Here is a 13,883-nt window from a genome sequence, read left to right as displayed (position 1 = left end):
ATATTGTATTTTATATTATATTTTTTTAATATAAGTAAACAATACATTTATATTTATAAAAATATATAATTTATTCAGTATATTTAAAAATATAATATACATACATCAAGTATACTTTTAAAAATTGTGACATGGTATAATTTTATAATATGAATTAAAAATTATGGTTGATTTAACACTTTAAAAGAATTCCTAATAATAATATAAGTTATTGATTTTTAAATGTAGACAACTATTTGCTTTGACTAACAAGAGATGAAACAACTCTTGTTAGTCAATTTTCATTTAAGAAATAAGATTAATTAAGGTTTTATTTGCTTAAGCTGCTGAAGAAATGTAAAATATGGTCCAGAATTTTTATTTTTTGTAAATAAACTTAAGTTTCATGAATAAAGAAATATTAAATGGTAATTAAAATTAGCAGTATTTGATAATCTAAAATAGATTGACACTTGTTCAATATCTGACCTCTTATATATATTATTATTTTTTGTCAAATTGGTCCTGGTTTTTTATAAAAATTATCTATACCAAATTTTTTTCATTCATGGTTTCATTTAATGTAATAATTAATTTTTTTTCAGGCAGTAGATTGGTGGAGTGTTGGTGTTCTTACATATGAACTTCTAACTGGTGCATCTCCATTCACTGTTGAAGGAGAGAAGAATACACAGCATGAAATTTCAAAGTTAGTATTTTTATTGAACAATTTGTGTATTGATTTTTTTTAATTGTACTTTTTAAAATAATGTATTGCTAACAAAAAAAAATATATTTTGTAAATTATTAAGAAATGAACTGTTACCCATGAAAATTATAACTGGTTTCGTAATATGAAAATCAGAAAGAATATTTTATTAAATTTGAGATTTATAATGAAATAAAACTATATATTGGAAACCCTTATTGTTTTTTTTTGTGATATCTTATTGTTTCTGGTGAGTGTTGAGTTTTGTTATCTCTAATTGCATAATTATTCTAAACAACATTGCCAATCTCCATGGTGGAGAGGTAGTGTCTTGGGCTTTCATCTGGAGATCCCAGGTTCAAATCCTGTTCAAGCTTGGCAGTTTTCACATCTACAAAATTCATTTATCATCTAATAACTGTAAGAGTATAAACAGATAGCAATCTGTTTATACTCTAGTCTGCCCAGGATGCCAGACTAGCAAGTCTGGCATCCTGGCTAAGGCTTGATTAAAAGATGTCATTGCCAAGGTACTGAAGATGCCCTCTGGTAAAACCCATAAGGGTTAGGTATGGAGGGGGTGGCATGGCAAACTGTCACATGGAGGGTGTCTTTCTCTATGGGGTCAGGATGTAAGACTTTTGTTACTATGTAAATAAATAAATAAATTACAGTTACTAGTAAGTAAAAATATTTTTCTCTAATTGTATATACAGTACAAGTTATTAATTTTTTAGTTTACATACAATTTGATCATAACTTTTTCTAACATGTTTCAAAGATGTTTTGAATGATTAAATAAAAATTATTTTTTTTCTTTTAAGATTAATTAAACCATTTAAAATAATATACAAAAAACATCAAAACTCTTCTTTTACCTGTACTATAAATCGCAATACTTACTCATGTGTAATGTCATACTAACGAACTGTTATAAACTGAAAAATGTAATCTCAAAATATGTAGAAGACAACCAGCGTGTCATACATGTTTATCAGAATAACTAAACTGTTGAGTTTTTCTTAACACTTGGCTTTATTAATTGTGATGCACTACTCAAAGAAAGATTGTTTGGAAAGCTTATCTTTATATTACATCACATGTGTACAAATAGATATAATTGTACACACTTCTATACAAATACAGAAACAGTTTATTTGCATTGGTAAATATATTTTAAACAAGCAATATATTCACCAAAATACATTTTTCATATTAAAAAACAAACATATGGTGCTCCAGAAGTGTATAAATTAATCTACACTTTTTAATGATTGATTAGTAATTTTAATAAAAGATTTTACTTAGATTTACTTAAAGGTTACTTAGAGCCACTTCAGCCAGTATTTGAATTTTTTGTTCAACCTTCAGATCGGAAACAGAGTCCTTGGATATCTCTATAGACATATATAACGCCTGTCTGACTAAGCTATAATAAAGAAGTGGGTGCCCTGCTGGTAAATAAAAGATGTCTGCATGATGCCACAGATTTTACAGATCAACTTGCACAACTTCCATGGCAACTTTTCCAGTGACAAAGGAATAATTAGGAAAGGGGTGGGAAGAAAAAAGAGCAGTAATTCCATACAAGGTTCCTTTGACTGGTTTAGTTTACCTTCTTGCTCAAAACTTAAAACTACATGTAAATACTATTTGGGAAAACTGGATGTAATTTCATAAATTCAATAAACATATAAAAGCACTTATTTACTAATACAGGCATTTGACAGCCTTTTAAAAGAGATCATTGTTGCAATTATTATTATTGTAATGAATGTACTTTTCAATGTTTTTCTGTACCAATGCACTTTTCATTACTATTTTAAATATCTATTTAAAATATCTGTCCAGTTCATGAAAAGAATTCCTGAAAAATGTTTTCATATAATTGTATTATTTTATATCAATGCAAAATTTTGAGTTTCTATTCTTTCTTAGAAATATTCATGGGAATTAGGGATTGCTTCCTTTTTAACTTTTTGGGGAATGATTAATGTGTGGCTTAGTCCTAATTTTTTTCTTAGGTATTTTGGAGACCCTTTTTTAAGTGTATTTATTATTTCCAACATCAGATGTCACAAAATATTAATGAAGTATATCGTAATCTAATTTCATCCTTTTAGGAGTAGTTTAAAGAGAAAATCTGAGATATTTTGAGTGGAATTTTGGAGTTATATAGCTCTGCTGAGTATCAGGCTTCTATTAAGAAGTTTAGTAGATACATGGTTATTGGGGATAATCTTAATCAGTTATCCCTCTTAAAGGTGGTTTTAAAGGCAGTTTTATACTGAGAGTAAATATTACTCATTTTATTGTTTGGTTAAATGTTTTGTCAGAAATATTTAAAATTTCATGTTAGATCTCTACTGTCATGAGCTACTTTAGTTTTAAAGAAAATGCTCTTCTAATTTCATCACTTTGAAAGTAAGCAAGAAAATTACCTTCGTAACGGTAGCTTATTACCTATCTTCCTGCTATATTTCTAGCTTCCAGCTTTTCTGGACTCTGCATGTTCTTTCAATCCTTATTTAATTTAACACCTTAGGGATTTGTTAATTGAAGCAACTTTTGTGATTTTTTTAATGATTCAATGAGAATGATAATGTCAAATTTTAGCTTTCTTGCAGCTCATGAAATGGGAGAAATTAGTGATAAATGAATATGTGGGAAGTTTCCCAAGTATATATATATATATATATATATACATATATCTTTTTTTGTAACATAAATTGCTTGTGTTAGTATAAGAGGATATAATATTATTTAAGCTTTTTTAACGCTTAAATTATATTGAATTTGATATGATGTTATTTTATATGGTATGGAATTTTAGAATTTAAACAGCACCTATTTTTTAATGTTAGTTTGACATTTTTTATAATTTAATAATAGACTATTAGTTTAGAAATAAGAAAATGTTTTAATATTAATACCTTTTTTTAAATATTATCTTTCTTTTAGTAACCATAATATAATTGTTTCTTGTATGCTCTAATAATATATTTGGGATGGAGAATGCTTATACTGAAGAATTTTCTGTTTTGTTAAGTTGTTTCAAGCATTAGTTAAATTACAGTTAATAATTAATCTTTTAATGTATGAATTAATAAATGTTGTGTTGAGCTTTTTTATCTTTCACTTAATGATTACTGTTTAATCATTATTAGCTAGATACCTTAGACCAAAAATCTATGTATTAATCGCTGAGTGATGTGTGCTTCTGACTAGAAAAGAAACTAGACATCTCTTCTGTAATTTTTGGCTTAATAAATTACTTATGTTTTGTTTAATTGTTGATAGCTTTGATGAAGATCAAATTTTCTTTCAATTTTGCTGATAACATATTCATACATATGTAGACAGTTGTGATGATCTTTATAATATAGAATAGTAACAAAATATTTGAAATTTTATACTTTAATTCTAGTAAAATTTTTTACATGTTCTTTTTTTTGGTATTTGATTTATATTATGTGGTAAAGAATGTTTTTACGTGTTCTGTTTTAGACGTATTTTAAAAGCAAACCCACCTATACCAGAGGATCTTTCTTCAGAGGTATCAGATTTTATATCAAAACTTCTTGTCAAGGATCCTAGAAAACGATTAGGAGGTGGTGAAGGAGATGCTAAAGAACTTAAACAACATCCATTTTTTAATGTTAGTTTGACATTTTATATATTTTAAGAATAGATTCTTAGTTTAAAAATAAGAAAGTCTTTTAATATTAATACCTTTTTTTTATACTGCCAGCTCATTATTCTTTCCAGTACTACTTTAGTAATGTGTTTCTAATAATAACTATGTTTAAGTGATAATTTTGTTCTATGTTTGGAAATATTTTTCTTTATTAAATTAATTACTATAAAATTACCACTTAAACCAGTAAAATTCTAAATGTTTTTTTAAAATGTTGAGATTACAAGTATTGGCCAGGAAATAGAAAACTTAATTAAAACAAAAAAAAGGAATAAGATTGGCAATTGTTGTGAAATTTAACTAGACTACGAGTATAATGTTTAAGTGAAAGTTGCACACTTTACCCGCATGTTTCCTGTAACACTTTGGTTGCGTTTATTGTAATTTAATTTTATTTAAATTCAATGAAAATACAACATAAAGAACACAAGAAAATTCTTTATCCTTGCCGATTAAAAAAGAAAATACAATATCATAACTTTATGTTTAACTAAGTATTAAATAATTAATGAAAAAGTAAATAGTGAAAGGTGTCGCGCACGCACTCTCACCCCCCCCCCCCCAATACTTAAAAAATTTCTTTGTATTGTTTATAAAAAATGATTTAACTTTTGTATTAGTATTAATTTTAGTTATTTGAAAATCTTAATTGTTTAAATTACTATTAATTAATTATTGTATTTTTTAATGAATTCCAATTATGTTTCTGTTAATATTTTTTGTATTTAACTGTAACTGTGTAATTTTGAATAATAATTTTCTTTGAATTGTGTAGTTTCAATAATAACTTGCATGACTATTTGCTGAAGTATGTTCAATAGGAAGATGTATAATATAGTTGCCAAGTGGAGTTGTAGAAAATGTAAAGCTATTGCAGACTGTAAATTAGTACAAAAAGCTTTGGTGTTGTAATTGAGTTTCCTACTAGAAACTTTGGATTGAGGTCTGGTTGATCTAGTATTGTGATATTCAGCTAGAGTGCCATTCACTTAAGAGAATTATTAGTCACATTATTAATTTTTTAAGGAACATCAGTAATGATTTCACTTATGGATCAGTGCTAATTAACTTTGTATATTAATGTGTATCTGTATCAATAAAAAGTTTTTATGATATCATTTACTATTGAGCGAGTTTTATTATTCTGCTTTATCTTATTACATAATTCAGGTTGAAATTTATTATTGTTAACTCTATTGTTTTCATTATTTATTGTTGACATATTTAATAACAGCACTGTTGTGATATAAAGCTAACTTTGAGATTTGAAAATCTCCTTTTATCTGTCTAATTTAATTTAATTTTCCCAACTGAAATATAATCATTTGAATTAAACAAAAAGATAAATAATTTTATTCAACACCTGAAAGACTCAATAGAAACCATCTTGAAAAATTCAAGGAAGTGAATGAAGGTTTAGCAATTGCCAATATCTAAAGTTATATTTGGTAAATTGATTTTCATAGATCATCAAAGTAATGCAATGACAAGTTCTGTTACCTTTTAGTTGGGGTATCTGCATGCTGATTTTACAGAAAAAAACTTGGAATTTTTTTTTTTAAATTGACAGGTTGGAAGGGATTTCAAGAATCTGAATATTATTGTTTGTTATATTTTTAATACATACAGGAAAAATTTAAATAGAAATATTTAAATGTAGTTATAAAAATGAAATACTTTAACTTTTCAAATTTTAAATATTTAAGAATGAAATTGGTTACTTTTTTACCAGAATTGAGCTAAAGTCAGGAAAGAAGAAACAAATTTTTCAAACTGTTGTGTTAGACGTAGGTCTATTTATATCAACAGAATACGCTTTTGTAGTTAGGACTTATTTTGTACTACAATTTTTTTTTTTTTTAATAAAATGTTTAAATTTTGTTCTGTTTAAATTCTTTAATAAGTGCTTAAAATATTGAAATAATTTAATGATAGTGATATCTTAAAATAATTGATGTACAGTTGTTATGCTGGCAATTAAAATGAGTTGATGTAAAGTTACACTATTGGTTGTTAACAGAATTACTTAATTATAGCATGAAATAAAAATTTTGCAAATATATGTTAAAAGCGAAAGTATATTTAACAAAAATTAAATATAAAATATGCATAACAATTAAGTACCAGCACTTTAAAAAAATGAAATAAATTATTTCCTGGTGACATTAGTATACTTTTACATAAAACCTTAATGTACATGCTATGTAGTTGATATAAAGGAGTAAACAAGATTATGACCTTTATAAGATCAGTTTAACATTGTAATTAAAGTACTTTAAAAAAAAAAAAACAATTAACTGCAAGAAATCAAGGTGATTGTGTTGACTGAAATTTATTATACTTTTTGAGGTAGAGATTGGCAAATTATTAATAAGTATAACATATAGTGTACTGATTATTATTGTTCTTTGCAGGATATCATAGATTTGATTTTGTTTCTCAAGTAACAAAAAAATATTATTTTTGTTTTTTATATAGGAAATATTTAGACTATTAATATACTTTGTATATTTTTTAACAAGAATAATTTCTATAATAAAAAATAATTAAAAACAAAAACTTGTATTTTTAAATAATTTATATGTTTAATATTTTACAGGGAATTAATTGGGATGATTTAGCTAGAAAAGCAGTGCCTGCTCCTTTTGTTCCTAAAATTAGCAATGAACTTGATGTCAGTAATTTTGCTGAAGAATTCACTAGAATGACTCCTGCTGACTCACCAGCTATTGTTCCACCTAATTTTGATAAAATCTTTAAGGTATTTTCTTCTTTCTTTTTTTTTTAGTATTAATGTACATAAAGAAATTGTTATATTGATGAAATGAATGTTGATTTTATAAGAACAAAATAAATGTACTAAACAAAATCGATTTTATAGAAAATAAAGCAGGGTTTAGCGTGGGAGGTTAATCTTATTTGTCTTAATTCATTATGTGTCTATTAAACTGAGTTCAAAATAATTTTTCAAATTTGTTTCATTATTGCATTGTATTTATTATTATTTCTGACTGCAGTTATGCAATTTATGCAGTTTTTGTGAATTGATTATTTTTGGAAGTAAATATTTTATTATTAACAAATAATAATAAAATATTTATTTTTTCGCACCAAGTCATATATATCATGTCGAACTTGATAAAAGATTATATTGTGTTATTTGCATTATTAGTTTTATAATGAAATTCATTATTTACCACGCAGAAAAGGATTTTAAAAAGATATTAACACATTATTCCTTGTCATTTTTAACAATGATTGTTAAAAATAGTGAAATTGATATTCTTGTGAAAATCTTCTGTGTAAAAGAATTTATATCATTTATCTGTGTTTAAAAGATTATTTTACACCATTTGAGTGTATGTTAAATGATATATGAAAATGTAACAAATAATTAAATATTTTCATAAATTTCACATTTTAAATTCACTTTTGATTTATTTACTTTTTTTCATTGGTTGTTCTTGCTGCATAGTCTTTAGAGAAACTGTTTTAGTTATTTATAATAGGTAATTAATGAATTCACTATAGGCTTTCAAGAATGAGAGATTACTTGAAGCTTACAGCTGAAATGTCAGACTTTCCAACTTCAAAATCATTGCATATATTATAGCATTTACTCTTAACTTATTTTAAGTTGATTGATTATTTATGGAAAGGAAATCTTTCTCATATTAGAAACTGGAGGAATTGGTGAAGTAATAATGACTGTTAATGTTTTCAACCACTAATGGATTATTGTTTTCAAATACTATAATTAAGTTTTTGTTTTTGAAGGAGATAATTTTGATTGAGTTGAGAAGGTAAAAAGGAACTTGAAGTCCTCTTGATTAGTCAAGAACATAGTAATATAAATAATTATTACTATCAATATTATATGCAAAATAGGTCATGCAGTTTTAATTCAAGTATTATTTCATAATTTTAAGGATGACGATGTAGATGAAGAGAACATCATAGTTGATAAGTTAGTGTCCAGTTCTGGACAAAATTGTAAAGTGTATCTTTTACAGTTTGATTGTTTTATAATAGCTATAACAACTTTTGGAGTAGTATCATGAAAACAAAAGAATATAAAATAAGGATAAAATGTTAACAGTTGAGGCCATGTTTTATAGATTAATTTCTAAATGTTAAGTTAAATTACCTACAAGATGTACTTTTAATTTGGCAGGCTACTACTACACAATAATGCCATTCATTAATAATTCACAATAATAATCATTCATTGTTGAATGATTATAGTTCTTACTGGCTTAAAGAAAATAATAAATAAAAAACTTGTGCAGTTCTGTCCATAAAGACTGACTTTTTGTTATTTTATTCTGTTTCCTTCTGAAAAAGTATCAACTCATTCTTATCTAAAATTTTACAAAGAAAATGAATTAAGAAATAAATAAGACGCAGAAATAAGTAAAAAATCAAGAAAAAAATTAAAATAAAATAAACTATTTGCAAATATAAATAATAAAATAATTTTAATACACTGTAATATGAAAATCAGTAATAAGTTAATAATTTTGATGCGTTCACCATTTCACAAGTCATAAATGCATTGATTTTCAGAGTTCAACGCACTATATACATATGATTAACCAGTAGGCCCTGCACACAAGCATCAAGTTTCAACTCGCTTACTACTGTGACTCAGTATATATATATATATATGTAGGTATGGAAATACACCACTACACAGTCAACATACCCAGTCATCATGACCCTCAAAGTAGATAATGCTACCTATGTATGGTGAACAGTATTGCTAATAAATAACAGATACCACAGATAAAGAAACATCAACATTCCAACTTGCAGCATCATAACGAACAATACTTCTAACTTGCCCTGCTCAAATTTTTTTGACCGTAAATTGAGTGTAACTCAAGAACGATTCAAACAATCTTCAACAAATTTTCAATATGTACACTACTACAGCACAGCTAGATCAGTGAAATTTATCTAGCAGTTTTGGAGATTTTTGAGTTACAAAATTTTATACATTGACCTTTATATATATTAATCAATCAAAGTTGATCAAAGTGGATCAAGTTATTTAACTTGATCCACCAAGTGCAGAATTAAATTAAATTAGGTAGGATGACACTTACCCTATATCATTATATATACCTATGAGTACTTTTTTAAGATTTTCTCGCATTTTCAGTTGATCCAATCTTTTAATTGTTCATGTAAAATTACCTCTTATAAATACACAATGTTAACAGAATAAAATCTTGATAAATACAATAAAACAAAATTGGTTAAAACTTTGGATATAAACTTTAAAATCAATTCAAATCAAAATGGAATTAAAATTATAATTTTTTTTCTTTTAGATTTAAAATTAAAGTTGAAGGTTAAAAATTCCATTTATAAAAGTATGTATTATATTAGTAGTATATATATTACTCTTAGAGTAATATAATATTTCCTAGCCAAACCACTCAGACATATTCATTCTTTTTTAACATATTTATCATTTTAACTTTTAATTAATATTTTTATTATTTGATGACATATTTTTATGTATGGAATTTTTAACTTTTAATTTTGATTTCAGATCTTAAATTTTAAATTTAAAAGAAAAAAAATTTAATTCCATTTTGATTTGAATTGATTTTAAAGTTTATATCCAAGGTTTTAACAAATTTTGTTTTATTGTATTTATCAAGATTTTATTTTGTTAAAGTTGTGAATTTATAATATGGAATTTTACGTGAACCATTAAAAGATTAGATCAACTGAAGATGCAAGAAAATTGTGAAAGTACTCTTGTTTATATATAATACATAAGGTAAGTGTCATCCTACCTAATTAAATTTTATTCTGTACTTGGGGGATTATTTATTTATATCTGTATAATAGTACAGAGGAATATGAGTCTTAAAATTTACTTTTAAAAATATATATATTTATGTATATACACTTATGAAATTTCATATAATATTAAATATATATAAGAATATACTATAATAATATACAAATAAATATAATATATCCCCATCCCTGCTTTGCCTGTGCTGTATGGTTACTTGTATTTCCTGTTGCAATCAGATTTTTTAATTTCATGTTTTTTAATCAAGTATCCAGAGGCAGGTGCTGCCAGTCGACACACATATACTAAGAGTGACAGTGGCTGTGTTGATTAAGTCGCCATGCTTTACGCGATTGCACCCCTTAAGAAAATTGAAGTTAAAAAACCCAAAAATGATTTTGGATATTTATCTGAAGAGTATTTCCAAGATCAAATGTAATTAATATCTTGTTTAGTCTAGTCAGAAATGGGGAAAATTTGCTATCATTGTTCAAAATTCTTTTACCTCTCTTCACCTCTTTCAAGGTCACATTTTGAAAATTCTAGAAATTGGATTTTAGATATTTACATGAAGATTACACACACCAAAAATAAAGTTTATATCCTTTTATTACTGAGAAATTCAAAAAATAGTAAATTTCATTGTTACTCTATTTTATCCCTTCAGACTCAGAATTTAAAAACATCCTTTCTTAATGTGGATCTATGCTTAAGAAGAATGTGTATTAAGTTTTCATCAATTTATCTTTAGAAGTTTCTACTGGGTGTTGATTATGAATCATTCAACATGTTTCTTATATATATATATATATATATATACATATATATATATATACACCTGAGTATTCATACATAATTATTATATGTACTACACTCTGTCTTTATGCACTTAGTAATAGTAATAATAAGTCGTTAAATTCTTCAAGTGATTTTTACTATCTTCCATGTGAATAATTTAACAATTAATATAATCCACCTTACCAGCATGTTGATATGTACTCTAGATCTTTCAGCTTACTTGGAAGCCATCATCAGGAGTTAAAATTAATACATTTAATGTGTAAATTTAATACATTTATTCAATAGAATAGTGTACTAGTAGGATTGGGACAGTCATGACTGTTTTTAAACTATGATTTTTATTAAACTATAATTTTTTTAACTTTTGACTTTAAATGTATTAATTTTAACTCCTGATGTTGGCTTCCAAGTAAGTGAAAGATCTAGAGTATATATCAACGTGCTGGTAAGGTGGATTATATTATTTGTTAATTATTCATCTAACATATAACATCTAGCAGTACCATGTTTGAGAAATTATTTGCCATTTATTTTTACAGCTACTATAATCTCATGTTTTTTATCCTACCCAAAATTCCGTGTATTTTGTTATTTCCTTTCTTGTAATTTTGATTTGTCTTGTCAACCATGATTCTGAGGAATAACTAAAAGAACACATTCCTTTAATATTAAAATAATGTAGAATATTGTCAAAATTGGTGGTGTTTTGGACTCATTGAATGATTCTTCTTTGGAATATTTATGCATCTCCTTGCTCTGAACCATTTCCTTTACATTTAATATAAAATTCTGGTTCCTATAATTTCTTCCTGTCTCCTAAATGTTACTACCATCCTTTTCCAACTTGGTACCAAATTTCTAAAACTTGTTATTACTATAAGCGTTTGGGAATTGAATTCCTGTCTTTTCTTCCCTGTTCTTTTTATTACCTAGTATTGTGTACTTTTATTAATCTGTTGTTAAGTATTATTTTTATTTTATTTTATTTTCAGGGTTATTCCTATGTTGCTCCATCAGTCCTATTTTCTCATAATGTTATAAGTGATGATCTTTTCCGTCCTTCACCAGATAAACGCCCAACCACTGCCAATCTTATTTCTTGTAGATTTAAGGTAAGTTTCATTTTATATATGTTCATTAAAAATGTAATTGATTTTTTATTATTTTTTAATACAGAAACTTGTTAAAAACATTTTCACCTGTCATCTTTTTTATTTTTTTAATGTACTACATTAAAATCCCTTTTGAGTTGTTTTAACTAGTTCCACTAAAATTACAAGGTGGATCTCAAAAATTTTGGATTTTGGTAATTTTTATACTCATATCCATTAGTCTTGTAAAATTTGTGGTTACTTACCCATGTGATTTATTTTCATTTACACTATCCAGTGTGTGTGCTACTGCAGAATGAACTTTTCAGTTATTTATGATAATTATTCTTACACCTTTATCATAGAGAGAAAGATTATTGTTGATATCTGTAAATTAGCAATAATTGTATGGGAAAAATTTATTTTGATGTTCTGTTACCATTCTTAACTTCTATATTAATGAAACATTTTTACCAGTTTATTGAACCTTTTGTTTTTACTTCCCTTGATTATATGTATGTAAAGTAAATTAAAACGTAAGTAGATTGTATTTATGTAATCTAAATTAAAAAGTAATAGGTACAAATAACTTTATAATTTCAATTTACATATATAACAAACCTCTTAAGTTCATGATACTCTGTTTTTTTACTGTTTCTTTTATAAAGTCATAAACTTTCTCCAAGTTCAGTTTGTGTGAAAATCAGAAGTGCCTATGTTTTTATGGCTTGTAAAATGAATTTAATATTACTCAACCTGTGTAAATGAATCCTAGAAATTATGTTTATCAGAATATTGAAATAAGTTTTTTTTCTATTTTTTTAATTTAAATTATTTTTTAAATAAGATGTAGTTACAGCATATTATGTGAGTCATAAATATAAAATAATTTCCATAAATAGTAATAGTGATTATTAATCTTTTATTATTTTATTTTAAAAACAAAGAACATGCCAAGATGAACATGTTTTCACATTAATTTTGGATCAGATCTGTTCTAGTAATTTTATTGGTAGTTAATTTATCTCCATTTATCAGTTACTTAAAGAAGAATCTAAAAAAATAAACTTTTATTTTAATAAAATCTATTTAAAAAATATCTTATTATATCTGATTACTTTTTTTGTGATGAAATATATTTAAAAAATATTTGATTATATCCAGATGATTATTGAGTTTAAATATAGAATTAATTTTAATTTGTTTGAAATGTTTTATTTGTATTGTATTACTTTTCAAGAGTATTAAAAAAAGGGTCTGTACATTACAGTATTTGTTTAATAAAAAATCAATAAATTTATTTTAATTAAACTGATTTTTAGCTGTTATTAAAATAATAAATACCTATGAATTATTATTACTATTTATATAATTATTTTATATTCATTCAGACATTTAATAATTACAATTCTATAATGTCAGTTTTTTTTACTTATTTCTTGCAGGATTCCCAGTTTTTTCAAATATATGATTTGGATATGGAACGTGGAGGTATTTTAGGTGATGGCAGTTTTTCTGTATGTCGGAGATGTATTGAAAGATCAACTGGAAAAGCTTATGCTGTTAAAATTGTATCCCGACAAGTTGATTGTACACAAGAAATAAATTTATTGCGAGCATGCAAGGGTCATCCAAATATTGTTAATTTACATCATGTGTATTATGATGAGGTAAGAATCTTGTATCTAATGCATTAATTCATATACATACAAAATTTTTTGTGACAAAGTAACATTTGAAGAGAAATAATTATGTATCAAATTAAAATGCTAGTTTCTGTTAAGCAGTTAA

General features: G+C 25.4%; 1 protein-coding gene across 1 annotated transcript in view; it reads left to right on the top strand.

The window, feature by feature from the left end:
• The window catches only part of LOC142319430 (ribosomal protein S6 kinase alpha-5-like), a 257,701-nt gene that overhangs the window by 228,878 nt on the left and 14,940 nt on the right, over positions 1-13,883 (top strand). The window contains exons 7-11 of the mRNA XM_075356704.1: positions 585-688; positions 4,196-4,346; positions 6,985-7,146; positions 11,994-12,113; positions 13,538-13,762. Coding sequence (XP_075212819.1) covers positions 585-688; positions 4,196-4,346; positions 6,985-7,146; positions 11,994-12,113; positions 13,538-13,762 — 762 coding nt within the window. The remainder of the gene's footprint in view (positions 1-584; positions 689-4,195; positions 4,347-6,984; positions 7,147-11,993; positions 12,114-13,537; positions 13,763-13,883) is intronic.

This window comes from Lycorma delicatula, chromosome 2 (assembly GCF_047948215.1).
Source record: "Lycorma delicatula isolate Av1 chromosome 2, ASM4794821v1, whole genome shotgun sequence".
In the NCBI taxonomy this organism is placed as follows: domain Eukaryota; kingdom Metazoa; phylum Arthropoda; class Insecta; order Hemiptera; family Fulgoridae; genus Lycorma; species Lycorma delicatula.
The sequence above is the reverse complement of the archived record's forward strand: the minus strand, read 5'-3'. Positions and strand labels throughout refer to the sequence as shown.